The sequence below is a fragment of the Selaginella moellendorffii genome, unplaced genomic scaffold (genome assembly GCF_000143415.4).
Source record: "Selaginella moellendorffii unplaced genomic scaffold, v1.0 SELMOscaffold_11, whole genome shotgun sequence".
NCBI classification, from domain to species: Eukaryota; Viridiplantae; Streptophyta; class Lycopodiopsida; order Selaginellales; family Selaginellaceae; genus Selaginella; species Selaginella moellendorffii.
The window spans coordinates 1391282-1418841 of record NW_003314272.1 but is presented as its reverse complement, the minus strand read 5'-3'; the positions used below and the strand labels follow the sequence as shown (position 1 = coordinate 1418841).

Genomic DNA, 27560 nt, shown 5'->3' with positions numbered 1-27560 from the left:
CGATTCACATCAAATAATTGGTTTTAATAAATCCACATTTGGATCCGAATGGTAGAATGAAGGTGGCTTCTGGATGTAGAAACCAAGTCCCATGGAATGGTTCACCGTTCAGCAGCGGATTGTCAAGCCCATGGTAGCGTCCTGTGACATACACCCAGCAGAGGTGTCCAGATGTAAAACAAGGATACCATGTTGCATAGTCCACCAGGCCAGTTTCCTCGCCCATCTTCATCAGCTTCTTTTGGAGTTAAAGGATCTTGGCTTCGGTCTCCTGGATCATTTTGCATACTTTGTCGACAGCCTCTTGAAAGCTTGCATTATTTGGGCTGTGGCAAAAGATGACACAGAGATAGTTGTGGAAGCACTTGATTTTCATTTCGTGTCGGAAGGAGAAGAGAACATGATCAGCCACTGCGTTGACAAATGCTACAACATCTGGAGATTCAAGAAAACTGTCCCTCTCCAGAGCAACTGATATTTCTCGAGACTTGGGATGGATTTGGCAGATCACAAAGAGGCCTCCTCCACTAAAGAATCCAGAAATGTTAAACAAATCATATAGCGAGTAGTGGGGGATCCATGAGACTCCGAAAGCTCGACATCACCTCCTCAAACATGGCATAGCTAGGATGCTTTTGCTTCTCTTTTTTCACTCAAGATATAGCTTCCCTTAGCAACTTCAAGCAGAATATCAGCAGCTTTTGTCCCCTCAATTGGTGGAGGTGCTGCTCCTTGCAACTTGGGTAATGGCTCTCAAGCACAGAATTTGAGACAAGCTTGCCATAAACTTCCCTACACAGAAAAAAAGAGGGAAAAACCATTCACTCCATCAGAAAGGAAGAAAAAGTTTTAAGGATGATGCTAATTTGGAAGATTTTTAGAATATTTAAGTATATAAATACAAAAAATTATCAAAAATAATTTAGAACTGTGAGGGCCAAGTGTACGGCTACGATGCCGTATACTAATATTAGCGTAGTGGATTTTGGTAGCCGTCGGATTGGTTTCAATCCGAACCACTCGCTCCTGTATATAAGCTAGGGTTTTTGGGCTAATTGATATGCACATTTCTGTATTCCCTTTCCATATTCCATGCACTCACATTGGTGGAGATGAGGGGCACTTTTGATTGTCCCTGGGGAGTGCTTGGATTTGGGATTTCGGTTTAGATCTAGCTTTTGCATTGTCTAGATCTAGTTTTTTCCATTTCCTTTCTTTTGTTCTTTCCTTTCAGGATTTTGGTTTAGATCTAGCTTTTTGCATTGTCTAGATCTACCATTTCTTTCTAGCTTTTTGTCATTTCTCTTCTTTTGCTCTTTCTTTCTCATTCATTTTCATGGCCGATCCGCAATCTCCTCCTTTGACTCTAGAGCAGCAGTTGGTTCAATTGCTTGATGCTATGCGCTTGCAATTGAACAACCAAACTCAGTTGATGGTGGCGTTCACGGCACATGGTACAACTCCTCCTGCTTTTGGTGCCAATCCTCGCGTTCGGCCGGAGTTCTTTCGTGGGAATCCTGGGGATGATGTGTACCATTGGTTCGATCACTTCATGGTGATTGCCACATATCATTCTTGGGATGATGCTCGACGTTTGTGTGAGTTCCCCACATGCCTTCAAGGGACGGCATTGTAGTGGTACAATGGATTGAGCGTAGCTACTCGTGGCGATTGGAGTGTTCTTCCGGACGTCTTCAAACGCGCCTTCGGACACGCCGAAGATTGTGATGATGCCTTTCAACAATTGCATCGTCTTCGCCAAGGGCCATCTGAGTCGGTGATGCAATTTGGCGTTCGTTTCCGAAGTCTTTTGCTTCGTGCGGAGCCAAATATGTCGGAGCGGATCAAGCTAGGAATGTTGTGGCCAGCACTTCGTCAAGATCTTGTCGGACTTGTGCATGCACTTGCTCCTGCCACTCTTGACGATGCTCTTCGCTTGGCACAACGTTATGAGACGTTGCCTCTTCCACTTCTTGCTACATGTCCTTCAGCTCCACTTCCTATAAGTGATGGTCTTGTTCCCATGGAGGTTGATGCTGCTGCTACTCGAGTCCAAGGACAAGTGCGAGGACGTGGTCGTGGCCGTGACGTTCGTTGCTGGGCGTGTGATGAAGTTGGTCATACTTATCGGCGTTGTCGGCGCTTTCCGGATTGGCGACCTCCATTTCCTGGGTGGAGACCTTGGCGTCAGCAGCGTCCCGTTGGTGCTGCTGCGGTGGAAGGTTTGGATACCGAGGTGCATTCGGGAAACGAGGAGTCACGCGAGTAATGGAGGGACCTTGCGTGAATAAGTTAGTGACCCCTCCATCTTTCTTTCGGGAGTATCATCAAGGGGTTCACTCGGCACCGGTTCATCCAGTGTTTACTTTCCAAGCTCGTTTTTATAACAAGAGGTCTCCTATTCTTCTCTCTGTGTTGGTTGATATAGGTTCGAGTTTATCTTCTATTGCTTGACCTGTTGCCACACGTTGTCGTCTACACTTGCGTCGTGCGGCGGATCCAGTTTTCATTCTTTATGGCAACGGCCGTACACATGCATGTGCACGAGATGAGGCGGACCTGGTTGTGCGTGTGGGCGATCTCGAGCTTGAGTTGCAATCATTGCGGGTGGTGCCGAGTCAAGCTTTTGACCTCATTCTTGGTATGGATTGGTTGCAGCACAATCATGCCAAGTGTGACTTTGAGGCTTTTCCCCCTTGTCTCATACTTCCTTATGTTTCATCCATTCCTCTCACTTCCATACCTCTTCGTCCCTCTACTTCTACCTCTGCTTCCATTACTTTTGTTCCCCCATTATTTCCTCTTGTGTTTCCATCTTGTTCTGCTCTTCCCTTTTCCGATCCCTCCGATGATCTTTGTGTTGCAGCTGTTGACCAGCTCATGAAGGAGTATTCTGATCTCTTTGAATTTGACCTATCGTCTGGGGCCAAGATTGCCACACGTCATCCCATTCCAACCGGGGATGCTCGTCCAATCAAGGTTCCTGTTCGTCGTCGGTCACCCAAGGAGATCAAGATTTTACGTGCAAACGTCAAGGAGATGTTGGAGAAGGGTGTTATTCGGAAGTCACGGAGTCCTTAGGCATGTGAACCTCATCTTGTGACGAAGCCTAATGGGAGTATTCGTTTCTGCATCGACTATCGTCCGTTAAATGAAGTGACGATCCCGGACGTGTACCCTCTTCCTCACACTGCTGATCTCTTGGATCGTCTGGGGCGAAGTCGTTGGTTCACCAAGCTAGATCTTGCTTCTGGGTATTGGCAAGTACCGATGGCTGAAGACGATATTCCTAAGACTGCTTTTCGTACACCATTTGGTTTGTACAAGTTTTTGGTGATGCCGTTTGGTTTGAACAATGCTCCAGCAACTTTTCAGCGGATGATGGACAAGGTTCTTTGCGATATGCCGGAGGTGACGGCTGACTTCATTGATGATGTCTTGATCCACTCGGAGGGGACGTGGGAGGAGCATGTTCGTGATGTTTGTAAAGTGTTGGATCGGCTACGCGACGTTGGTTTAAAGCTGAAGCGGTCGAAGTGCGTGTTTGGGTCCAAGGACACAACTTATCTTGGGTACCGTATTTCTCGTGAGGCTTTGCAAGTTGATCCTGACAAACTTGTGGCTGTTCTAAAGTTCCTTACTCCGAAGTGTGTGAATGATGTGCAGCATTTTTTGGGTAAGGTGCAGTATCTCGGTCGTTTTGTGAATCATCTTTCTGATCGCACTATACCATTGCGAGCATTGCTGAAGTCATCAACGTCATCTTTCATTTGGTCTCCCGATTGTGAGCGGGCGTTCGTGAATCTCAAAGAGCTATTGACGACTCCTCCGGTTTTGGCATATCCTGACTACACTCGACCTTTTATTTTGCGCGTGGATGCTTCTGACATTGGTCTTGGAGGTGTGTTGATGCAAGAGAGCTCGAGTGTGCCTGGTCAGCGCCATCCCATTGCATACATAAGCTGTACATTACAACCAGCGGAGATGAACTACTCCACGACGGAGAAGGAGTGTTTAGCAGCAGTCTGGGGTTTCGAGAAACTTCATGCCTATCTACATGGTTCTCGGACGTTACTTGAAGGTGACCATGCTGCTGTTACTTCATTATTGAAGCGGAAGAACCTGGTTGGTTGTACGGCTCGATGGGCTTTGAAGCTTCAGATATATGATTTCGATGTTGTTCATCCCCCAGGGAATTCTATGGCTGATGCTGATGCCCTTTCTCGAGCTCCTCTTCCTTCTCCACTCACTTCTCATGTTTCTGATGAACCTGTTGTTCCAGCATCTGTGGATTTTCTAGATGAGGATTCTGTGCCGTCGGCGGTTGCTGTCCTTGACGTTCAGTGTCCACAGGGCGTAGAGCAAGATCTACCTTCTCTGGATGAGGTTCGCGAGGCTCAAAAGATTGAGCCATGGATTCGAAGGCTTTGAGATGGGTTTGAGAATCCTGCATCACTTGCTGATGACTTGCCTTTTCGGCATTTACATTCTCAATATCGCTTTGAAGATGGCCTTCTTTATTTTGTGGGGACGGATCCTGATGCTCATTTACGGCTGGTGGTGCCTTTGGTGTTTATTCCGCGGTTTCTCCATGCCTACCATGATTCTCCTATTCTAGGTGGGCATATGGGACACCGTCGTGTCACCGAGAAATTGCACAGGTCTTTCTATTGGCCGGAGATGCGACGTGATATTATTCGGTATGTGCGTAGCTGCGTTTGGTGCCAAGCTCGTAATACTCCCCCTCGTGCTACGGAAGGACGGTTGGAGTCAATTGCAGTTTCCCGTCCGTTTGAGTTGGTGGCATTTGATCTTATGGGACCTTTTCCACGGTCGACTGCTGGCAATGAGTATGTTATTATTGCTTCTGACTACTTGACTCATTGGGTGGAAGTTTGTGCTCTTGCTAGCGCCTCGGCAACTGCTGTTGGATACTTCCTCCTCAATCGAGTAGTGTTCCAGCATTCTTGTCCAGAGCGGATTCTTTCGGATAATGGTCCTGCATTTATGGCTGAGGCATTTCATGTTTTGACGTCTCGGTTGGGGATATGCCACACTTTCACGAGTGCTTATCATCCACAATCAGACGGTCTGGTGGAACGACTCGTTCGGACATTCAAAGGGATGATTGCGAAGTATGTGAACTTTCAGCATTCGGATTGGGATGGTTATTTGCCGTCTCTTCGGTATGCATATGTTACAGGGGTGCAGAGTTCTGTTGGTGCTTCACCATATAAACTCCTATATGGTCATGATCCAATATTACCAACAGAGCTGGGTTTACCTTTGCGATTGCCACGAGCTCCTGATGCTAGGTCATGGGATTAATATTTGACAAGCATTCTTCCACTTGTCCGAGCAGAGTCTGCTGAACACTTAGGCCGCGTACAAGTGGGACAACAACGGCGCTACAATTCCCATCATTGTCCACCAGCGGAGTACAAAGTGGATGATTTAGTGTTAGTCCGTTTTCCCCATCTTACGGTACGTGGTTTATCTAAGGGGCTCCTTGCGCAGTGGAAAGGACCGTATCGGGTGTTGTGGCAAGTTGGACCACAACTTTATGAGGTTCGGCATGACGTTCAGCAGACCGATCCTTCGGAGATTGTGCATATGCAGCGGTTAAAACGCTTCATACAAAGGGATCAGGAGCAGTTAATACCGTCTACAGATCCACCAATGCCTCCTCCTGACGTTCCTCCAAATCCCGACCCATCTACAAGAGAACCCTGACGGCCTTCCATTATTCCGAGAGGAGGGGATGATGTGAGGGCCAAGTGTATGGCTACGATGCCATATACTAATATTAGCGTAGTGGATTTTGGTAGCCGTCAGATTGGTTTCAATCCGCACCACTCGCTCCTGTATATAAGCTAAGGTTTTTGGGCTAATTGATATGCACATTTCTGTATTCCCTTTCCATATTCCATGCACTCACAGAACGAACTATTTGTTTTTCTAGCAATATTCTCAAAAAACACAATTCAATTTTCATTTCAGTTGTTAAAATTTTAGTTTTATTTCCAACCACAATTACAATATTTAGGTTTAATTGTTTTTAGTATAGCTATTCAAATTATTTAGTAATAATATTCACCCAACTCCTATGAAACTTTTTTTTATCTTATATTATAAATTCCTAAAAACAAGAAAGGTATTTATAGCTTTTATTCTTTTAAACGTATTTATGGTAAAATTAAAATAAATGAGAGGGCCAAGTGTACGGTTACGATGCCGTATATTAATATTAGTGTAGTGGGATTTTGGTAGCCGTCGAATTGGTTTCAATCTGGACCACTCGCTCTTATATATAAGCTAAGGTTTTTGGGCTAATTGATATGCACATTTCTATATTCCCTTTCCATATTCCAAGCACTCACATTGGTGGAGTCGAGGGGATTGTCCTTGAGGAGTGCTTAGATTTGGGATTTTGGTTTAGATCTAGCTTTTGCATTGTCTAGATCTAATTTTTTCCATTTCCTTCTTTTTGTTCTTTCCTTTCAGGATTTTGGTTTAGATCTAACTTTTTGCATTGTGAGCAGCAATTGGTCCAATTGCTTGATGCTATGTGTTTGCAATTGAACAACCAAACTCAATTGATGGTGGCATTCATGGCACGTGGTCCAACTCCTCCTGCTCTTGGTGCCAATCCTCGCGTTCGGCCGGAGTTCTTTCGTGGGAATCCTGGGGATGATGTATACCATTGGTTTGATCACTTCACGGTGATTGCCACATATCATTCTTGGGATGATGCTCGACGGTTGCGTGAGTTTCCCACGTGTCTCCAAGGGACGGCGTTGCAATGGTACAATGGTTTAAGCGCAGCCATTCGTGGGGATTGGAGTGTTCTCCTAGACGTCTTCAAACGCGCCTTCGGACATGCCGATGATTGTGATGATGCTTTCCAACAATTGCATCGTCTTCGCCAAGGGCCATTTGAGTCGGTGATGCAATTTGGCATTCGTTTCCGAAGTCTTTTGCTTCGTGCGGAGCCAAATATGTCGGAGCGGATCAAGCTAGGAATCTTGTGGCCAGCACTTCGTCAAGATCTTGTCGGACTTGTGCATGCACTTGCTCCTGCCACCCTTGATGATGCTCTTCACTTGGCACAACGTTATGAGACGTCGCCTCTTCCACTTCTCGCTGCTGTGAGACACAAAATCCCTAGGCCCCAAAGTGGAGCCGGAAAGGGTGCCACGTGGTAGTGGCTGAAGCGAGAGCCAAACGAGCGTAACACGTTTGGACCAAAAGCTCCGACTTGAAAAGTCAAGAGCGGGAGTGGAACTCCCAAAGAAGGGCTCGAGGAACGAGCACGAAGCGAGCAAAAAGCGAGGCTCCAAAAAGGGACCCAAAAGGACCAACACATGACATGTGGGAGTGTCCGAGATGGACTCGAGTTGGAGTCCAAAGTGGAGTCCGAGATGGACCCGAGTTGGAGTCCGAAGTGGAGTCCGAGATGGACCCAAGTTGAAGTCCGAAGTGGAGTCTGAGATGGACCCGAGATGGAGTCCGAGATGGAGTCCGAAGTGGAGTCCGAGGTGGACCCGAGATGGACCCGAGATGGAGTCCGAAGTGGAGTCCGAGGTGGACCCGAGATGGACCCGAGTTGGAGTCCGAGGTGGAGTCCGAGATGGACCCGAGATGGAGTCCGAGATGGAGTCCGAGATGGAGTCCGAGGTGGACCCGAGATGGACCCGAAATGGAGTCCGAGATGGAGTCCGAGATGGACCCGAGATGGAGTCCGAGATGGAGTCCGAGATGGACCCGAGATGGACCCGAGATAGAGTCCGAGATGGAGTCCGAGATGGAGTCCGAAGTCGAGACCGAGACCGGGACCGAGACCGAGACCGAGACCGAGACCGAGATCGGGACCGAGACCGAGACCGAGGCCGAGGCCGAGACCAAGCCCGAGCCCGAGTCCGAGTCCGAGTCCGAGTCCGAGTCCGAGTCCGAGTCCGAGTCCGAGTCCGAGTCCGAGTCCGAGTCCGAGTCCGGAGCCTGAGAGGGTGAAAGCCCAAAGCGTTCGTCTCCCAGACCCTGGGGGGTTTGGTGAGCTCCAAAAGTATAGTAAGGGGGAGGACTGCAGTGGAGCCAGTTTGGCCAGGAAAGGCCAGTTTGGCCCAGGAAGGCCAGACCCAGTGTTGGGTGATGAGCTGCCCACTGGGAAGTCCAAGACTAGAGTGAACACAGACCGACAAGCGGGGTAGCTTGGTGAAGTGTTCAAGAGCCGGCTCTAGTTCCCCCGGGAGATCGACTGGCCGATGCTCCCAGTCCAAGTGTGGGTGGCACTACCTACTTGGATACCAGGCGTGGCTCAACGGAACCTCGCTCTAAGCCCATGGCTAGAGCACCTAAAGGCGATAGGTGGGGAGAGTACCCAGGTGGCTCGCGTAAGGCCACGGTGTTCCGAAATGTTGTCCCAAAGGCCCAGACTGTGGAAAGGAAGAGGAGCAGTCCTCTGGGGTAGTGACCAAGGACACAGTCATGTGGTGAGGAAGTCCCAGAGGACCGTGGGACTTAGGGGTCGGGCCTGTGGGCCTCGATCCAGTGGCAGTGTTGGCAAACACGGCCAGGGGCAGAAAGGGACTTGGTAGGAACTGACAAAGGGACTTTGGGGAAGGCAATTCCCCAGGTCTGTGGGCATCCTAAGGATGCTAAGGAGTGGATCCAGGATGACCCCTCGTGGACACATGGCCCAGTCTTGGAGAGACGAGGTGGTGATGCAAGTGGTGTTGAACCACTAGTGCAGCAAAGGTGAATGGGCATGGCCTTAGCGTAACGGGCCGAGATGTCAGTGGTACCTTTGGGGTGTCGGTCTCAGGACCGGACACGTGGAGCACTTGGACCAGGTGCAAGTGTGGAGTGGCATGGATGCCATTCTTGGGGCTAGCAAGTCCCAAGTCCTGAATTGGATTGATGGAGGTTGTGAATGAGACTCCTCCAAGTGGTCGGAGGTGTGGTTAAGTGACTAAAGTAGAATGGAAAATTTAGTCGCTTACAATTTGGTATCGGAGCTGTTCCTTAGTCCGACTTTTATTGGTGCTCAAGTATATCACCACTAGTGTTGGCATCGGAAGGTCCGAGGAGTGGGCCTATCCTTGAGGAGTAGCAAGTCGGGAAGACATGGCTCTCCATTACAGCTCATGTGTGAACTTGTAGACAAGGTGGTGGATAGAAAAGGGGCCAATAATGGAACGACTTTGGGATCTTGGGAACAGTATATGGTTTTCCTCAAAGAGTTGAGGATGTGATCCAGATGAGCGTTTGACTTAGCAAATTGGCTAATGTAGTTGTGGTAAACAATTACAGTTGGGATCACGGGAAAGATAAAGACTCCAAAGCAATAAAGGAGTCACAAGATTTTCCTCATATAGTTGAGGTTGGTGCTCATGAATGTGAGACCAGAAGTAATGACCGTGGGAGGTCAAATACGGAAGAGGACTCAAGTCCTTGAAAAGGTAGCCGAGGCTACCTCTAATAAATGCTGGAACAACCCAAGGAGTTGGGGGTGTATTAAGTGGATGAGTTGGTGTTCTCATCACATGGACAAGTAGTCCTAAGGGGCAAAGGTTGCCCCCAGAGAACAAAATCAAGTGTTGGAGTAACACTTGTGAAAATAGTCCTTTTGAGTAGGACAGGAATGCAAGAAGTGTATTCCAGTGAGCTAGTGCCTCACAAGTAGGACCTTACGGGTCTGTGGATTAACCAAGTCCAAAACTGCTGGATGACTCAAGTAGAGTCAACGGATGGTCCTAAAAGGACTGATGGAAGCATTTGGACTGAGGTGTGTTGTACCCCACAAAGGATGGGGGGGGATCATAGGATCCAAGGATGAGAACGGAGGGTATCTCATCGATGGCAAAATATGCCATGCTAAAGTTATGGGAAAGGTGTTCCCAGAAGAAAACAACTTTGACACAAAGTTGTGTGTGACCTCTATGGTGTAGTGCTAACGGATGGTTAGCATGAGAAAGAGCGGTGTTGGTCTTGGCAAAGACTTAAACACGAAGGGGAAGTGTCATAGAGGTAGGCTCGTGGAGCTGATGGTGTGGAGACACCAAATGTGCCAAGGTGTGATACCTTGAGGCTATGTTGGTGGGTTCATGAGAACCCCTTGCCAAAGGAATCCCAATTGGAATGGGAATGGCATAGCCTAAGCTGCAGAGCATGCAGTTGGAGTGTGGTGACCCAGATAATGATGGAGGTGTGAAAGCACCAAGCAATGAGTTGTAGGACTTGACAACTATGAGGCAACTAAGCAAGAGGTGCAAAATAACTGGTTAAACGGGTAGAAGGTAGCTACCCAAGACTTCTAGCATAGGGAAGTCGGATAGCCCCTTACGGGGGATAAGTTGCTTATGTTGCGATATAGTAAGTCAATGTCATAAAAGGAAATACTCATTGTCAAGAAAGCCATCATTGGGACACCCGAACACTCTAGAACACCAAGAGGTGGTGTTTGATGTCGCGAGGGCAATGGATAAAGCCCAAGGGACTAAGTCCCTAGCGAATGATGGATAGAAGGTGCTATCCAAATGTCCAAGGTTGCGGAGACAGGAGAGGACTGTCTACCCGAGTTGGACAAAGCCAAAAATGGAATTTTGGCAAGGCTAGTGATGGGCATGTAAAGGCCCATAAGCAACAATGTAATCCTAGTGTGTTGGATTATAAGGTGAGCATACCCGGATTGAGGAACCACTCCCTAGGCTATTGGGTAGGTTCATCCCTAAGAATACTTGCTAAGGCATGATAGAAAGTGCAAAGCTATCCTCCTGGTCTGGAGGAGAATGACCAAAGGAAAGGTGTGAAGCCAAAAAGCAAGAAGTAAGGGGATAGAACCGAACCATAGGAATCAAAGGGCATAACCAAGGTTGGTTATGCCAGCTGGGAGTGGAGAATCAAGAGGGTGCTCGAGGATGTTGTTGCTAGCAACCGTGATGCCATAGAGAGTCTAAAATATGGAATTATCCATGTTAGACTATATGGCAACTATAAAGCTTGCGAAAGGGGAGGCCTTAGCAAGTTGAGGGACAGAGTTCCTTCAAGGTTCCCAAAGACGATTCTAGGTAGCGTAGTACCTAGAAAGGCCAAGTGTAAATGGTTCATGGAACGCGCGAAATCAGAGTGGCGCAGTAGAAGCGTGGTCTTGAAGCTTGCCATGAGGCAAGGTTATCAAGGTTAGGGAAGTAGTTCCCGAGTATTCAAAGAGAGGGCTTTGAACGAAAGTCGATGGTCAAGGACTTTCACGCTTATGCAGGAACCATGTTACAATGGTCGGAGAACTTGCCAAGTGAGATTGGCACGTCGGGGGAACAAAGACCCTAGTTGAAGGTGATAACTTCAAAAAGGGTGGGCCATGGGGCCGAGCATGGAGGAGTCCATGCATGATCACCGACATGTCAAGTGAGAGGACTTGGCAGTGTGGAGGAACTAGGTTCCTAAGCTGTGATCTGTAGCGCGCTTTAAAAAATAAGTTGGTGCACCGGCGTGGGGAGTCACGCAAGGCATCTAGTGTGATGCCGTCCGTAGATGCATATACGGAGGTTGGGTTCGAATCCCGACCCTCTAGTGCTTGGGTTCGAGTCCCAAATCACTAGGGCGTGGTGATGGTTTGGAATATGAGGACACTCATATTTCGGTGGTCATGGACTCTCAGTGGGGAGACTGGTTTGGGCACACCGCCAAGCGAGGGATGCCTCGGAGTCGTGATGCACGGTTAGATTGCTTAGTGTGAAAGCTCAGCATATCTAACTTGAACACTTTGGTGCAAGTGGCACTAAGGTCGTGGTGAGTGAGATGGGGACACCTAATCTCAGTTGCTATGAACCCTTGGCCGTAAGGGCTAGCTTGGGTGCACCGCCAAGTGTGGGGGATGCCCCCGGGGTTATAGTCAACAACTTGGAGGTCTAGAAGACCAAGTACCTCTTGGCAACTCTGTTAAGGTGCCAAGGTGAGATCACTAAGTGATCTTATGGCCAGATAAGGACAAGGTCCTTGGTTGGCTAAGGAATGAAGTTCCTGGTTCAAAATGTTGAGATTGAACTGTTTAAGGTGATGTGGCTTGGTCGTGATGACCAAGTGGGAAGAGCACCTAAGGGAAATAAACTATGTCCGTGAGATGGCATAGTGAGTCCGAGGAAAGTAGTCTCTATAAAAGACCCATGGGAGGGTCACAAAGTTGGGCCGTGGATAGAGCCCATAGCAGAAGATGCTAAAGAGACGTACTAGGGGTGAACATCCTCCGGACTTGGCAAAGAAGAGTCTTTGCTATGGAACCGAAACAATACCTCAAGGAGGGAGGTAGAGATTCGATGTTGCTTGGTGCAACAATCAACGGATAGGAGCAAAAGATGAGTGGCCAAGATAGGGCTGTGGAATCCCTTGGGGGGAATCCAAGTGACAAAGTTAGGCGAGGAACACTAATGTCTTGGACGCTAACAAGTTGCGGGAAAGGAAGTGTGTTTCCAAGGAGGGATTCCGAAATGCTCCGGTTTGGCGAAAGTGGAAGCTCCAAGGGAGGGAGCGGTAAGGTAGCCAAATGATAGGGCCATGAACAGCCCTAGCACAAAGTATGATAACTGGAACTTTGGCACGAAATAGAAGAGAGGATGATGGTGCCCTCGAGTAGAGAACTTCCTAGGATGGGAAGTGGAGTTGCACAAAAGGTGCAAGGCAAGGTGTCGGAGACACCTAGGAAATTGACTCTAAGAAGTCAAAAATTCAAAGTTCCAAAGTGCAAAGGTTATATCGATGGAAATTGAGACTACTCGAGAAGGAGTAGTGGGATTGACTTAGAGAAGGGTCTCTAAGAGGTTTAGCGAGAACTAAACCAATAAAAGGATGAACCATTACATGTGGTCCAATCAGTCTCTAAGTTGGAGAGACTACGCTCCTTAAAGGATGGACAAGGCATGGTGAGCCTTTGGTGTCAAACCATAGACAAAGATTGGCTAGGTGCCAAGGATGGAAATGGTAACACGTGTGGGTGTTACTTTATGAAAGGGTTTACCGTTCGATGAGGACATCGAACTTCGTCTATGGGTGGTGGAGTTGTGAGACACAAAATCCCTAGGCCCTAAAGTGGAGCCGGAAAGGGTGCCACGTGGTAGTGGCTGAAGCGAGAGCCAAACGAGCGTAACACGTTTGGACCAAAAGCTCCGACTTGAAAAGTCAAGAGCGGGAGTGGAACTCCCAAAGAAGGGCTCGAGGAACGAGCACGAAGCGAGCAAAAAGCGAGGCTCCAAAAAGGGACCCAAAAGGACCAACACATGACATGTGGGAGTGTCCGAGATGGACTCGAGTTGGAGTCCAAAGTGGAGTCCGAGATGGACCCGAGTTGGAGTCCGAAGTGGAGTCCGAGATGGACCCAAGTTGAAGTCCGAAGTGGAGTCCGAGATGGACCCGAGATGGAGTCCGAGATGGAGTCCGAAGTGGAGTCCGAGGTGGACCCGAGATGGACCCGAGATGGAGTCCGAAGTGGAGTCCGAGGTGGACCCGAGATGGACCCGAGTTGGAGTCCGAGGTGGAGTCTGAGATGGACCCGAGATGGAGTCCGAGATGGAGTCCGAGATGGAGTCCGAGGTGGACCCGAGATGGACCCGAAATGGAGTCCGAGATGGAGTCCGAGATGGACCCGAGATGGAGTCCGAGATGGAGTCCGAGATGGACCCGAGATGGACCCGAGATGGAGTCCGAGATGGAGTCCGAGATGGAGTCCGAAGTTGAGACCGAGACCGGGACCGAGACCGAGACCGAGACCGAGACCGAGATCGGGACCGAGACCGAGACCGAGGCCGAGGCCGAGACCAAGCCCAAGCCCGAGTCCGAGTCCGAATCCGAGTCCGAGTCCGAGTCCGAGTCCGAGTCCGGAGCCTGAGAGGGTGAAAGCCCAAAGCGTTCGTCTCCCAGACCCTGGGGGGTTTGGTGAGCTCCAAAAGTATAGTAAGGGGGAGGACTGCAGTGGAGCCAGTTTGGCCAGGAAAGGCCAGTTTGGCCCAGGAAGGCCAGACCCAGTGTTGGGTGATGAGCTGCCCACTGGGAAGTCCAAGACTAGAGTGAACACAGACCGACAAGCGGGGTAGCTTGGTGAAGTGTTCAAGAGCCGGCTCTAGTTCCCCCGGGAGATCGACTGGCCGATGCTCCCAGTCCAAGTGTGGGTGGCACTACCTACTTGGATACCAGGCGTGGCTCAACGGAACCTCGCTCTAAGCCCATGGCTAGAGCACCTAAAGGCGATAGGTGGGGAGAGTACCCAGGTGGCTCGCGTAAGGCCACGGTGTTCCGAAATGTTGTCCCAAAGGCCCAGACTGTGGAAAGGAAGAGGAGCAGTCCTCTGGGGTAGTGACCAAGGACACAGTCATGTGGTGAGGAAGTCCCAGAGGACCGTGGGACTTAGGGGTCGGGCCTGTGGGCCTCGATCCAGTGGCAGTGTTGGCAAACACGGCCAGGGGCAGAAAGGGACTTGGTAGGAACTGACAAAGGGACTTTGGGGAAGGCAATTCCCCAGGTCTGTGGGCATCCTAAGGATGCTAAGGAGTGGATCCAGGATGACCCCTCGTGGACACATGGCCCAGTCTTGGAGAGACGAGGTGGTGATGCAAGTGGTGTTGAACCACTAGTGCAGCAAAGGTGAATGGGCATGGCCTTAGCGTAACGGGCCGAGATGTCAGTGGTACCTTTGGGGTGTCGGTCTCAGGACCGGACACGTGGAGCACTTGGACTAGGTGCAAGTGTGGAGTGGCATGGATGCCATTCTTGGGGCTAGCAAGTCCCAAGTCCTGAATTGGATTGATGGAGGTTGTGAATGAGACTCCTCCAAGTGGTCGGAGGTGTGGTTAAGTGACTAAAGTAGAATGGAAAATTTAGTCGCTTACAGCTGCACGTCTTTCCACTCCACTTCCTATGGGTGATGGTCCTGTTCCAATGGAGGTTGATGCTGCTGCTGCTCGAGTCCAAGGACAAGTGCGAGGACATGGTCGTGGCCGTGATGTTTGCTGCTGGGCGTGTGATGAAGTTGGTCATACTTATCGGCGTTGCTGTTGTTTTCCGGATTGGCGACCTCCATTTCCTGGGTGGAGACCTTGGCGTCAGCAGCGTCCCGTTGGTGCTGCTGCGGTGGAAGGTTTGGATACCGAGGTGCATTCGGGAAACGAGGAGTCGCGCGAGTAATGGAGGGACCTTGCGTGAATAAGTTAGTGACCCCTCCATCTTTCTTTCGGGAGTATCATCAAAGGGTTCACTCGGCACCGGTTCATCCAGTGTTTACTTTCCAAGCTCGTCTTTATAACAAGAGGTCTCCTATTCTTCTCTCCGTGTTGGTTGATACAGGTTCGAGTTTATCTTCTATTGCTCGACCTGTTGCCACACGTTGTCATTTACACTTGCGTCGTGCGGCAGAACCAGTTTTCATTCTTTATGGCAACGGCCGTACACATGCATGTGCACGGGATGAGGTGGACCTAGTTGTGCGTGTGGGCAATCTTGAGCTTGAGTTGCAGCCGTTGCGGGTGGTGCCGAGTCAAGCTTTTGACCTCATTCTTGGTATGGATTGGTTGCAGCGCAATCATGCTAAGTGTGACTTTGAGGCTTCTCCCCCTTGTCTCATACTTCCTTATATTTCATCCATTCCTCTCACTTCCATACCTCTTCGTCCCTCTACTTCTACCTCTGCTTTCATTACTTTTGTTCCCCCACTCTTTCCTTTTGTGTTTCCATCTTGTTCTGTTTTTCCCTTTTCCGATCCCTCCGACGATCTTTGTGTTGCAGTAGTTGACCGGCTCATGAAGGAGTATTCTGATCTCTTTGAATTTGACTTATCGTCTGGGGCCAAGATTGCCACACGTCATCCAATTCCAACCGGGGATGTTCGTCCAATCAAGGTTCCTGTTCGTCGTCGGTCACCTAAGGAGATCAAGATTTTACGTGCAAACGTCAAGGAAATGCTGGAGAAGGGTGTTATTCGGAAGTCGCGGAGTCCTTGGGCATGTGAACCTCATCTTGTGATAAAGCCTGATGGGAATATTTGTTTCTATATCGACTATCGTCCGTTAAACGAAGTGATGATCCCAGATGTGTATCCTCTTCCTCACACTGCTAATCTCTTGGATTGTCTGGGGCGAAGTCATTGGTTCACCAAGCTAAATCTTGCTTCTGGGTATTGGCAAGTACCGATGGCCGAAGAAGATATTCCTAAGACTGTTTTTTGTACACCATTTTGTTTGTATGAGTTCTTGGTGATGCCGTTTGGTTTGAACAATGCTCCAGCAACTTTCCAACGGATGATGGACGAGGTTCTTTGCGATATGCCAGAGGTGACTGCTGACTTCATTGATGATGTCTTGATCCACTTGGAGGGGACGTGGGAGGAGCACGTTCGTGATGTTTGTAAAGTGTTGGATCGGCTACGCGACGTTGGTTTAAAGCTGAAGCGGTCAAAGTGCGTGTTTGGATCCAAGGACACAACTTATCTTGGGTACCGTATTTCTCGTGAGGCTTTGCAAGTTGATCCTGACAAACTTATGGCTGTTCTAAAGTTCCCTACTCCGAATTGTGTGAATGATGTGCAGCGCTTTTTGGGTAAGGTGCAGTATCTCGGTCGTTTTGTGGATCATCTTTCCGATCGCACTACACCATTTTGAGCATTGCTGAAGTCATCAATGTCATCTTTCATCTGGTCTCCGGATTGTGAGCGAGCGTTCGTGGATCTCAAAGAACTATTGATGACTCCTCCGGTTTTGGCATATCCTGACAACACTCGACCTTTTATTTTGCGTGTGGATGCTTCTGACATTGGTCTCGGAGGTGTGTTGATGCAAGAGAGCTCAAGTGTGCCGGGTCAGCGCCATCCCATTGCATACATAAGCCGTACATTACAACCAGCAGAGATGAACTACTCTACGATGGAGAAGGAGTGTTTAGCAGCAGTCTGGGGTTTCGAGAAACTTCATGCCTATCTACATGGTTCTCGGACGTTACTTGAAGGTGACCATGCTGCTGTTACTTCATTATTGAAGCAGAAGAACCTGGTTGGTTGTACGGCTTGATGGGCTTTGAAGCTTCAGATATATGATTTCGATGTTGTTCATCCCCCAGGGAGTTCTATGGCTGATGCTGATGCCCTTTCTCGAGCTCCTCTTCCTTTTCCACTCACTTCTCATGTTTCTGACGAACATGTTGTTCCAGCATCTGTGGATTTTCTAGATGACGATTCTGTGCCCTCGGCAATTGTTATCCTTGACGTTCAGTGTCCACAAGGTGCAGAGCAAGATCTACCTTCTCTTGATGAGGTTCGCGAGGCTCAAAAGATTGAGCCGTGGATTCGGAAGCTTCGAGATGGGTTTGAGAATCTTGCATCACTTGCTGATAACTTGCCTTTCCGGCATTTACATTCTCAATATCGCCTTGACAATGGCCTTCTTTATTTTGTGGGGATGGATCCTGATGATCATTTACGGCTGGTGGTGCCTTCGGTGTTTATTCCGTGGTTTCTCTATGTTTACCATGATTCTCCTGTTCTAGGTGGGCATATGGGACACTGTCGTATCACCGAGAAGCTGCGTAGGTCTTTCTATTAGCCGGAGATGCGACGTGATATTATCCGGTATGTGCGTAGCTGCGTTTGGTGCCAAGTTCGTAATACTCCCCCTCATGCTGCGAAAGGACGGTTGGAGTCAATTGCAGTTTCCCGTCCGTTTGAGTTAGTGGCGTTTGATCTTATGGGACCTTTTCCACGGTCAACTGCTGGCAATGAGTATGTTATTATTGCTTCTGACTATTTGACTCGTTGGGTGGAAGTTGGTGCTCTTGCTAGCGCCTCTGCAACTGCTGTTGGATACTTCCTCCTCAATCGAGTGGTGTTCCAGCATTCTTGTCTAGAGCGGATTCTTTCGGATAATGGTCCCGCATTTATGGCTGAGGCCTTTCATGTTTTGACGTCTCGGTTGGGGATATGCCACACTTTCACGAGTGCTTATCATCCACAATCAGACGGTCTGGTGGAATGGCTTGTTCAGACATTCAAAGGGATGATTGCGAAGTATGTGAACTTTCAGCATTTGGATTGGGATGGTTATTTGCCGTCTCTTCGGTATGCATATGTTACAGGGGTGCAGAGTTCTGTTGGTGCTTCACCATATAAACTCCTATATGGTCATGATCCAATATTACCAACGGAGTTGGGTTTACCTTCGCAATTGCCACGTGCTGCCGATGCTAGATCATGGGATCAGTATTTGACGAGCATTCTTCCACTTGTCCGAGCAGAGTCTGCCGAACACTTAGGCCGCATACAAGTGGGACAACAACGGCGCTACAACTCCCATCATCGTCTACCTGTGGGGTACAAAGTGGATGATTTGGTGTTAGTCCGTTTTCCCCATCTTACGGTACGTGGTTTATCTAAGGGGCTTTGTGCGCAATGGAAAGGACCGTATCGAGTGTTGCGACAAATTGGACCACAAGTTTATGAGGTTCGGCATGACGTTCATCAGGCCGATCCTCCAGAGATTGTGCATGTGCAGCAGCTAAAACACTTCTTACAAAGGGATCAAGAGGAGTTAATACCACCTATAGATCCACCGATGCCTCCTCCTGACGTTCCTCCGGATCCCGGCCCATCTTCAAGAGAACCCTGATGGTCTTCCGTTATCCCGAGAGGAGGGGATGATGTGAGGGCCAAGTGTATGGTTAAGATGTCATATACTAATATTAGCGTAGTGGGATTTTGGTAGCCGTTGGATTGGTTTCAATCTGGACCACTCGCTCCTGTATATAAGCTAGGGTTTTTGGGCTAATTGATATGCACATTTCTATATTCCATTTCCATATTCCAAGCACTCACAGCTTACTTTTTCTATTTTAATTTCTTAGATCATACTTAAAAAACTATGGTACTTCTTCATTTTAAAACTTTAATATGATTATATTTATTTTTTGTCCACCAAACTTTATTAAGTACTTTTGCTTAGTTTTAAACATTTTTTATTGTAAGAAATGTGTTAATTAAAAATTTAAAAATCTTTTTTATTAGAATACACTACCTTTTTCTCTTGGTATATAAAACAATGTAACAACATATTGAAGAATAAATACACAAACACCATAATAGTTTACAATATTATTTAATTTTGATAAGAGATTTATTCCTGAATATTATAATTTGATTTTACATTTAATATTTAAGATTGTCAAAGTAATATCACAACCATTTTTAAAATGATTTCTAACATACTTACCAAATATACTTTTCCTAAAACAGTGAAAAGGTTTAAAAATCCTAAATATTCAACACAGTTCTGTTTTTATTAATTCTACATTTATCAGTACATAATTAATAATATCATATATATATATATATATATATATATACATATATATATATACATATACATATATATGTATATGTATATATATATGTATATGTATATATATATGTATATGTATATATGTATATATATATATACATATAACTATATATACAATTCTTAAAGAATCACATGTAATATTTATTTTTAAAACTTCTTTTGATAAGAAAAATGTTGGATTTCCATATATTTGTTAAAAAGCTACAAGAATATTAGTTTTATCAAATTCAATACCTTATAAAGTTTTATAATTACTTGGATAATTAAATTTTGTTGACCATGAAATTTTAATTCTAAATCCATCATTAAAATCATTTCAACTTCATCATATATAAAAGTATAATTTTCCCTTCACTCAAACTATGTGGACAATATATATATAATGTCCACATTAAATAATACTAATATTTGATTTTCTTTTTCTAACTCATTATTTTCTTTTTATTTTTATTTTCTCTACTTATAACTAGCTACTAAGTTTTAAAAACTTTTCATTTTTCAAACCATGGTTTTATGGTGTAAATAATTATTATATTAAAGATTTAGTGTGCACAATTCATATAGTGGTGGGTTAATTTATCATATTTGGGTGATGTTTATATGACTCAAAAGTATAAGCAATAGATTTATTTATAACAGACATCTCTAGTCCTCATGAATGGGAATATTCTATTTTCATTTTAATGTATTCTGGCATAAAGAAGAAGATGATAATTTATTTGTATGGACTTGACCTTTATTTTTATGGGATCTTATTTAATTAACAATACTTTACAATTTCATCATTTTTGGAGTTTAGAATTAGATAGTCTAAATTTACTATGGACAACTATTTAAGCTGGATATTAATAGAACGAAACTTTGATTTTCTTTGTTTTAATGTTATTTGCCCCAATATTAAATAGGTCAACTTGAAAAGAAATAGTTGCTTGAGTATAAAAGAGTCATTTGTGAATTAGACATTTAAACTATATGTTCTTATATCCATCATGACAATATTTCCAAATTTCTTTTTAAATCATCAACGAGCTGAGGAACATGTTGGACGAGGGCAAGTCTTCGTTCTTCTGCATTTCTCAAACTAGTGAAGCACAGGCATCCATTACAGCATAATACTCTTGCCTTGTCCAGGCATCGTGCACGGGGAAGTCGCCAGCTGGGAGTTTACGTCTGCTACTGCAGCCTTGCGAGCGTACATTCTTCGGCTTATCCTCCTCGGACCCCGGAGCTCGCAGACAAGCTTGCAAGTTACAGCACCGAGGTTCCATGGTGCTCTATCTCGAGCAAGTCCTGGGGGAGGAGCTGGATGGGAAGTCTCCGCTTAGGGCTCTGCTCCAGTCCTCATAACTTGGTTCGAACACGTGGAACAAATCAAACGTAACACATCACCGACAAATAACGTATATGTATTTAATACGGCTATGAGAGGCATCATGGGATTGGTGACGTCAGGCGTGCCGGTTCCTCCGGCACTGCGACATGGACTCGGAGTTTAGGGGCTGCATTCTTCCGGCCGGCAGTTCCCGCTGATCAGGCACTCAAGAATGTCATGCATTGCCTTCAAAGTCTGGATCGAAGTAACGATCAGCGAGCTGCGAAGAGGGCGGTCTTGCATCACGGGTCATTCAAGGCTATATTTTGAGAGTGTGTCATTTATGAAGGAACGAGCTTGAGCTGCAGCATGCCAACTGACATGCGGATGTTCTGCAGGAACTGGTGTGATCCCCAGCATTGAAGGCCCAGCTTTCTCCGTCAAGATTACTGTCTCGAAAGCTCCAATTCGAGCACGAAAGCTGGCATGGTGAAGCCGAGAAGAATGGTAGTCCTTGTTCTTGTCATCCAGGGCCTGTCGAAGAATGGTTGTCGTTTGGTTTATGTTGAGCTCATCATATCGCACTGACCGCGAACCAAAGAACTGGTGTACACGAAGTTGAAGACGGTGCATGGTCTTGATTGCAAGCATGAGTCGAGAAAGAGCTTCGTGCTTTGCCCGCCGCACATCTGCAAGCAAATCCCGATACAGAGTGGCTACAAGCCGTCTCAGCTGACAAGCTTAAATGCGAGTTCGGTGTTTTGAACGTACCGCGAGATATCGGGATCGTCACGCAGCTGGTCTTTCTACAGGAGCCAAAGCTGGTTAGTCCCTCAAACTGGGTGTTATGGACCGAAGGCAAAGGTGAAGATGGCCATATCCATTTGACGTGCTTCGGGCTGGGAGACAACTTTATGTTTCTGAACCGGGAGGTGAAGCAGTTGCTCCAAAAGATACTGGTGGCGGTGCCAGATCCGCTAGTTGGCGCGGACGATGATGAGCTTAAGAACCTGCTGTCGAACAGATTTGAGGTTGCAGAGTGCTGGTAGAGAAACGGTATGCCCGTCCATTTGAATAAGTTTTAGGGACTTTCGCAAAGTAAAGTTAATTTGTGGCTTTGACTGACTGGTGGATTGCAGAGCTCTCCCAGGAGAATGTGTTATGATAAAACTCGTGGAAAGCCAAACTATCATTCAAATTCAAGCGTGACAACTCCTAGAAAGAAAGTTGCACTTAATGCTCAAACGAAAAAGTCTGACACGCATTCTTTGGTTGGTTGATATGAAGGAAACCAAGAATGGACAGTGGATTCACAGCCGGCTGACGAGTTTGCGAGTTTTGGACGTGAGCTAGTGGCTACATTTTCCTCAAAACCAGCTCCAAGGTACAGTACAAGTTGGGTCCCCTTGCGAGCTCTATAAGATTTGGACGAGGTGTTGCATCTGCAAGTTTATTTGTCACATGAACGATGCTAACCATATATTCAAACTTTCTTTTAAAATTTGTATCTAAGTCTTACATGATCATGTTCTCGTAGATCTCCATGCGTAGCCTTGGAGTTTAGTTCAATTCTCAATTGAACCAAACTCTTGCTTAGAACGTATGGTGTTGTGCTATGAACTTCCGTATAAAGAAGCAACTTTCCAATTGGCAGCGTAAGAGGTTTGCGTTCATGGAAATCCTCCCAGTCGTGCTCTTTGTAGCTTTTATTCTCTTCTTAGTTCTATCATGGAGCTACAGATCTTTCAAAAACCTCCCCCCAGGCCCATGGGGACTGCCCCTGATCGGCCACCTTCATTTACTGGCAGGAAAGCCCCCACATAGGAGTTTACAATCTATCTCCAGAAAGTATGGCCCCATTGTGTTCTTGAAGATGGGAATGATGCCCACTGTGGTTATCTCTAGCCAGAAGATAATCAAGGAAGTATTTACCACACACGACATAAAGTTTGGTTCCAGGCCATACATGGTTTTAGGCGACCACTTCAGCTATAACTATTCGGGACTTGGAACTTCTCCATATGGGAAGTACTGGAAAGACACTCGCAAGCTGTGCTCCATGGAGCTCTTCACAGCCAAGTCCATCGATTCATTTGCGTGGATGAGAAAGGAGGAGCTCTCCCATGCCTTGGGAGAGATCTTAAAGTCTTTCAGCAACAGCAAGCCCGTGGAAATAAGATCGCTGTTCTCCATTTTTGCTTTCAACAATATGTCCAGGATTTTGATGAGCAAGAGGTACTTTGGTGAAGACGAAGTCGACTCCGACGCTTTAGAATTCAAAGAGATTCTGCTCTCCATTGTCGACCTGGTGATCAATCCCTCGTGCATTAGCACCCTCGTACCGTGGTATTTAAGATGGCTGGACTGGCAGATCCCTCGGTACAAGCAAATCCATGCGAAACAAGAGAAGTTCTTGCGAAAGATCATTGACGAGCACAAGGAAACGACACGGGAATGCAAGGACTTCCTTGATATCATGCTTGAGTTCTACGGAAATAATGCCCAGGGAGAAACACACGTTAAAGCAAATCTGTTGGTAAGACTTCTTCTTATGTACTTTGTGATTGCTATAACGTTCATTCCAGGAGATGCTAATGGCTGGGACTGATGCTACTGCTACCACAAGCGAATGGATCATGGCCTTGGTGATGCATAATCCTCGGGTTTTGATCAAGCTCCGGGAGGAGCTTGACCGAGTCGTAGGCAGTGACCAGATGGTCCAAGAATCCGACATCCCAAAGCTCGACTATCTCCAGCTTGTTCTCAAGGAGACACTTAGAATGTATCCTCCAGGAGTGCTCCTTTTCCCACGCATGGCCACCCAGGAAGCCACAATTGCCGGTTATACCGTTCCAAAGGGAACCACTCTCCTGGTGAATGTTTGGGCTGTGCATATGGATTCGGCAGTGTGGGAGAATCCCACCCAGTTTTACCCAGAGCGCTTCTTGGGGAGCTCCATCGATTTCAAAGGCCAAAACTTTGAGCTCCTCCCGTTTGGATCCGGTCGTAGAATGTGTCCTGGAATGCCCTTGGGATTGCGAACACTGGAGCTGCTGGTGGCCAATCTCATTCACGGCTTTGATTGGAGCTTTGTGCCAGGGACAATACCATCCATAGAGGAGGTTTACAATGGCTCTTGCTACCTCAAGACTCCGCTGCAAGCCATGGCCACTCCAAGGCTGCCGATGGAAGTCTATGGCAACTAGGGGTCAGCTGAGATCAAGTAAAACAATAAAGGGAAAGTTTTTTTATATTAGGTTTATAACTAAAAATCAATAAGAAATTTTAAAACTTTAAATTGGTGCATCAGTTATTACCCCATTAACCACAACATCCACAACCAAATTTCATTTCTCTTTCTCGAGATTTTCAATGTGAATTTATATTCTTCATAAACATCCTAAAAGTTTATGAGTTTTTAGTATTTATTTTCAAATGCTCAATATCAATAGGATAAAAATACCCCCAAGTAACATACAATGCACATGCTCATTGTTGATGCATGTGGACGGCCCAAGCATTCACCAATGTCAGGTCAGATTCTTGGACCATTCGGTTGCCACCTACGGCTCTGTCAAGCTCTTCCTGGAGTTTGATCAAAACCCGAGGATTGTGCATCACTGAGGGCATGAGCCACTCGCTTGTGGTGGCAGATGTATCAGGTCCAGCCATAAGCAGGAATGAAAGTTATTGTAATCACAAACTAGCAAGAACTCTTTGTTTCTCCCTGGGTATTTGCTCTGTAGAACTCGAGCATGATATCAAGGAAGACCTTACATTCCCGTGCCGTCTCCTTGTGATCGTTGACAATCTTTTGCAATGCTTATTAAGAGCAGTGGTGAATATTTAAATACTTTTGGATATTCTATGTATATTCTTTACACAGGTTTTATAAAACCAGTTTTTTTTATGGTTTTTGATAGTCTTCTTAGTTATTCAATTAACTATTTTCAATGCAATTCTAAAATCATATTTAGTGTAATAGAAACACTGACTCACATAGAACAATAGGTGTACAATAACTTCCTCAAACACAAAAGTATGAATTTATTTTTAGGTTTAGTTTATTACCTCTAGGCACAATGCATTATTACTCAGTAAAATTAACTCTTAATATTATATTTTTATTAAGAAGAATAAGATTATTGTTTAAACTCATTCATTTTCTATTTTGGTGAGAGAGATTTATAATATTAATATACAAATCTTTAAGGAGAAATTTGGAAATATTGTCACAATGGATATAAGAACATATAGTTTAAATGTCTACTTCACGAATGACTCTTTTATACTCAAGCAACTATTTCTTTTCAAGTTGGCATACTTCATTAAAACAAAAAAAATCAAACTATCATTCTATTCATATCCAGCTTAAATAGTTGTCCATAGTAAATTTAGACTATCTAATTCTAAACTCCAAAAATGATGAAATTGTAAAGTATTGTTAATTAAATAAGATCCCATAAAAATAAAGGTCAAGTCCATACAAATAAATTAGGTTTTCATAGCTATTTCAAAATTCTCATAGAAATTAAAGCATAAGTTCCAAAAGTATATATTATCATCTTCTTCTTTATGTTAGAATACATTAAAATAAAAATAGAATATTCCAATTCATGAGGACTAAAGATGTCTGTTATAAATAGATTTATTGCTTATACTTTTGAGTCATATAAAAATCACCCAAATATGATAAATTAACCCACCACTATATGAATTATGCACACTAAACCTTTAATATAATAATTATTGAGACCATGAAACCTTGGTTTGAAAAATGAAAATTTTTAGAAACTTAGTAGCTGGTTATAAGTAGAGAAAATAGAAATAAAAAGAAATTAATGAGTTAGAAAAAGAAAATCAAATATTAGTATTATTTAATGTGGACATTATATTTATATGTGTATGTATATGTATGTATGTATGTATGTATATATATATATATATATATATCAATGAATATTATTAGTTTTATACTGATAAATTTAGAATTAATAAAAACAGAACTGTGTTGAATATTTAGTATTTTTTAAACCTTTTCACTGTTTTAGGAAAAGTATATTTGATAAGTATGTTAGAAATCATATTAAGAATGGTTGTGATATTACTTTGACAATCTTAAATATTAAATGTAAAATCAAATTATAATATTCAGGAATAAATCTTTTATTGAAATTAATTAATATTGTAAACTATTATGGTGTTTGTGTATTTATTCTTCAATATGTTGTTACATTATTTTATATACCAAGAGAAAATAGTAGTGTAATCTATTAAAAAAGCTTTTTAAATTTTTTAATTATCACATTTCTAACAATACAAAATGTTTAAAACTAAGAAAAAGTACTTAATAAATTTTGGTGGACAATAAATACACATAATCACCTTAATGTTTTAAAATGAAGAAGTACCATAATTTTTAAGTCTGATCTAAGAAATTAAAATAGAAAATAAAAGAATAAAAACTATAAATGCCTTTCTTGTTTTTAGGAATTTCAATAGCTATACTAAAAAAAATTCAACCTAAATATTGTAATTGTGGTTGGAAATGAAACTGAAATTTTAACAACTGAAATGAAAATTGAATAAAGAAAGATGTGTTTTTTGAGAATATTGCTAGAAAAACCAATAGTTCGTTCTATATTTCCTATTTATATACTTGAATATTCTAGAGATCTTCCAAATTAGCATCATCCTAATGGAGTGAATGGTTTTTCCCCCTTTTTTTCTGTGTAGAGAAGTTTATAGCAAGCTTGTCTCAAATTCTATGCTTGAGAGCCATCAGCCAAGTTGGGCAAGGAGCGGCACCTCCACCAATTGAGGGGACAAAAGCTGCTGATATTTTGCTTGAAGTTGCTAAGGGAAGCTATGTCTTGAGTGAAAAAGAGAAGCAGAAGCATCCTAGCTATGCCATGTTTGAGGAGGTGATGTCGAGCTTTCGGAGTCTCATGGATCCCCCACTGCTCGCTATATGATTTGTTTAACATTTCTGGATTCTTTAGTGGAGGAGGCCTCTTTGCGATCTGCCAAATCCATCCCAAGTCTCGAGAAATATCAGTTGCTCAGGAGAGGGACAGTTTTCGTTGAAGGAGCCAGAGGTATTATGTGTGAGTTTTGCATGGATCTCAAGCTGGATAAGGGTATGGTTGAATCTCCAGATTTCAGTGGCTGATCACACCGCCCTTATCAATGTTCTCTTCTTCTTCCGACACGAGATGAAAATCAAGTGCTTCCACAACTATCTCTGTGTCATCTTTTGCCACAGCCCGAATAATGCAAGCTTTCAAGAGGCTGTCGACAAAGTATGCAAAATGATCCAGGAGACCGAAGCCAAGATCCTTCAACTCCAAAAGAAGCTGATGAAGATGGGCGAGGAGACTGGGAACAAAGACCTGGTGGACTATGCAACATAGTATCCTTGTTTTACATCTGGACACCTCCGCTGGGTATATGTCACAGGACGCTACCATGGGCTTGACAATCCGCTGCTGAACCATTCCATGGGACTTGGTTTCTACATCCAGAAGCCACCTTCATTCTACCATTCGGATCCAAATGACTATTTATGTGAATCGTTTTAATGTTATAATAAATGTGTATGTAGGATTAAACCACTTGTAATAATATTCTTTCATAACTTTTGGAGTATATTAGTTCACTTTAGTGGATCAGTATTAACACCTTATCCCAACCGATGATCTCCACGTTTCCAATGCTCTCAACTTTCATAAAAGTCTTGGTGGTCAACGCTGGAAAGATCTCGTCACTCCCGCTGGCATAAGTTGTCGGCCATAGATGTGGAACTGCCATGTTTGTAGGTGCTGGAGCTGCTGAAACAGTTCGGTAGATCACAGATGTCTGCTGGAAATATTGATCGGGTGAGCCTT

General features: G+C 45.0%; 1 protein-coding gene and 2 pseudogenes across 1 annotated transcript; 2 read left to right on the top strand and 1 right to left on the bottom strand.

Annotated features, from left to right (window-relative positions):
• Positions 1–4: 4 nt before the first annotated feature.
• LOC112346017 lies at positions 5–20629 on the bottom strand (annotated as a pseudogene).
• Positions 20630–22345: 1716 nt separating this feature from the next.
• Positions 22346–23914, top strand: LOC112345978 (flavonoid 3'-monooxygenase-like). The gene is made up of 2 exons (XM_024673867.1): positions 22346–23209; positions 23259–23914. Exons 1-2 carry the CDS (start codon positions 22346–22348, stop codon positions 23877–23879), a joined length of 1485 nt encoding a protein of 494 aa, XP_024529635.1. The 3' UTR covers positions 23880–23914.
• A 261-nt stretch (positions 23915–24175) lies between these two features.
• On the top strand, positions 24176–27232 carry LOC112346016 (annotated as a pseudogene).
• Positions 27233–27560: the final 328 nt, after the last annotated feature.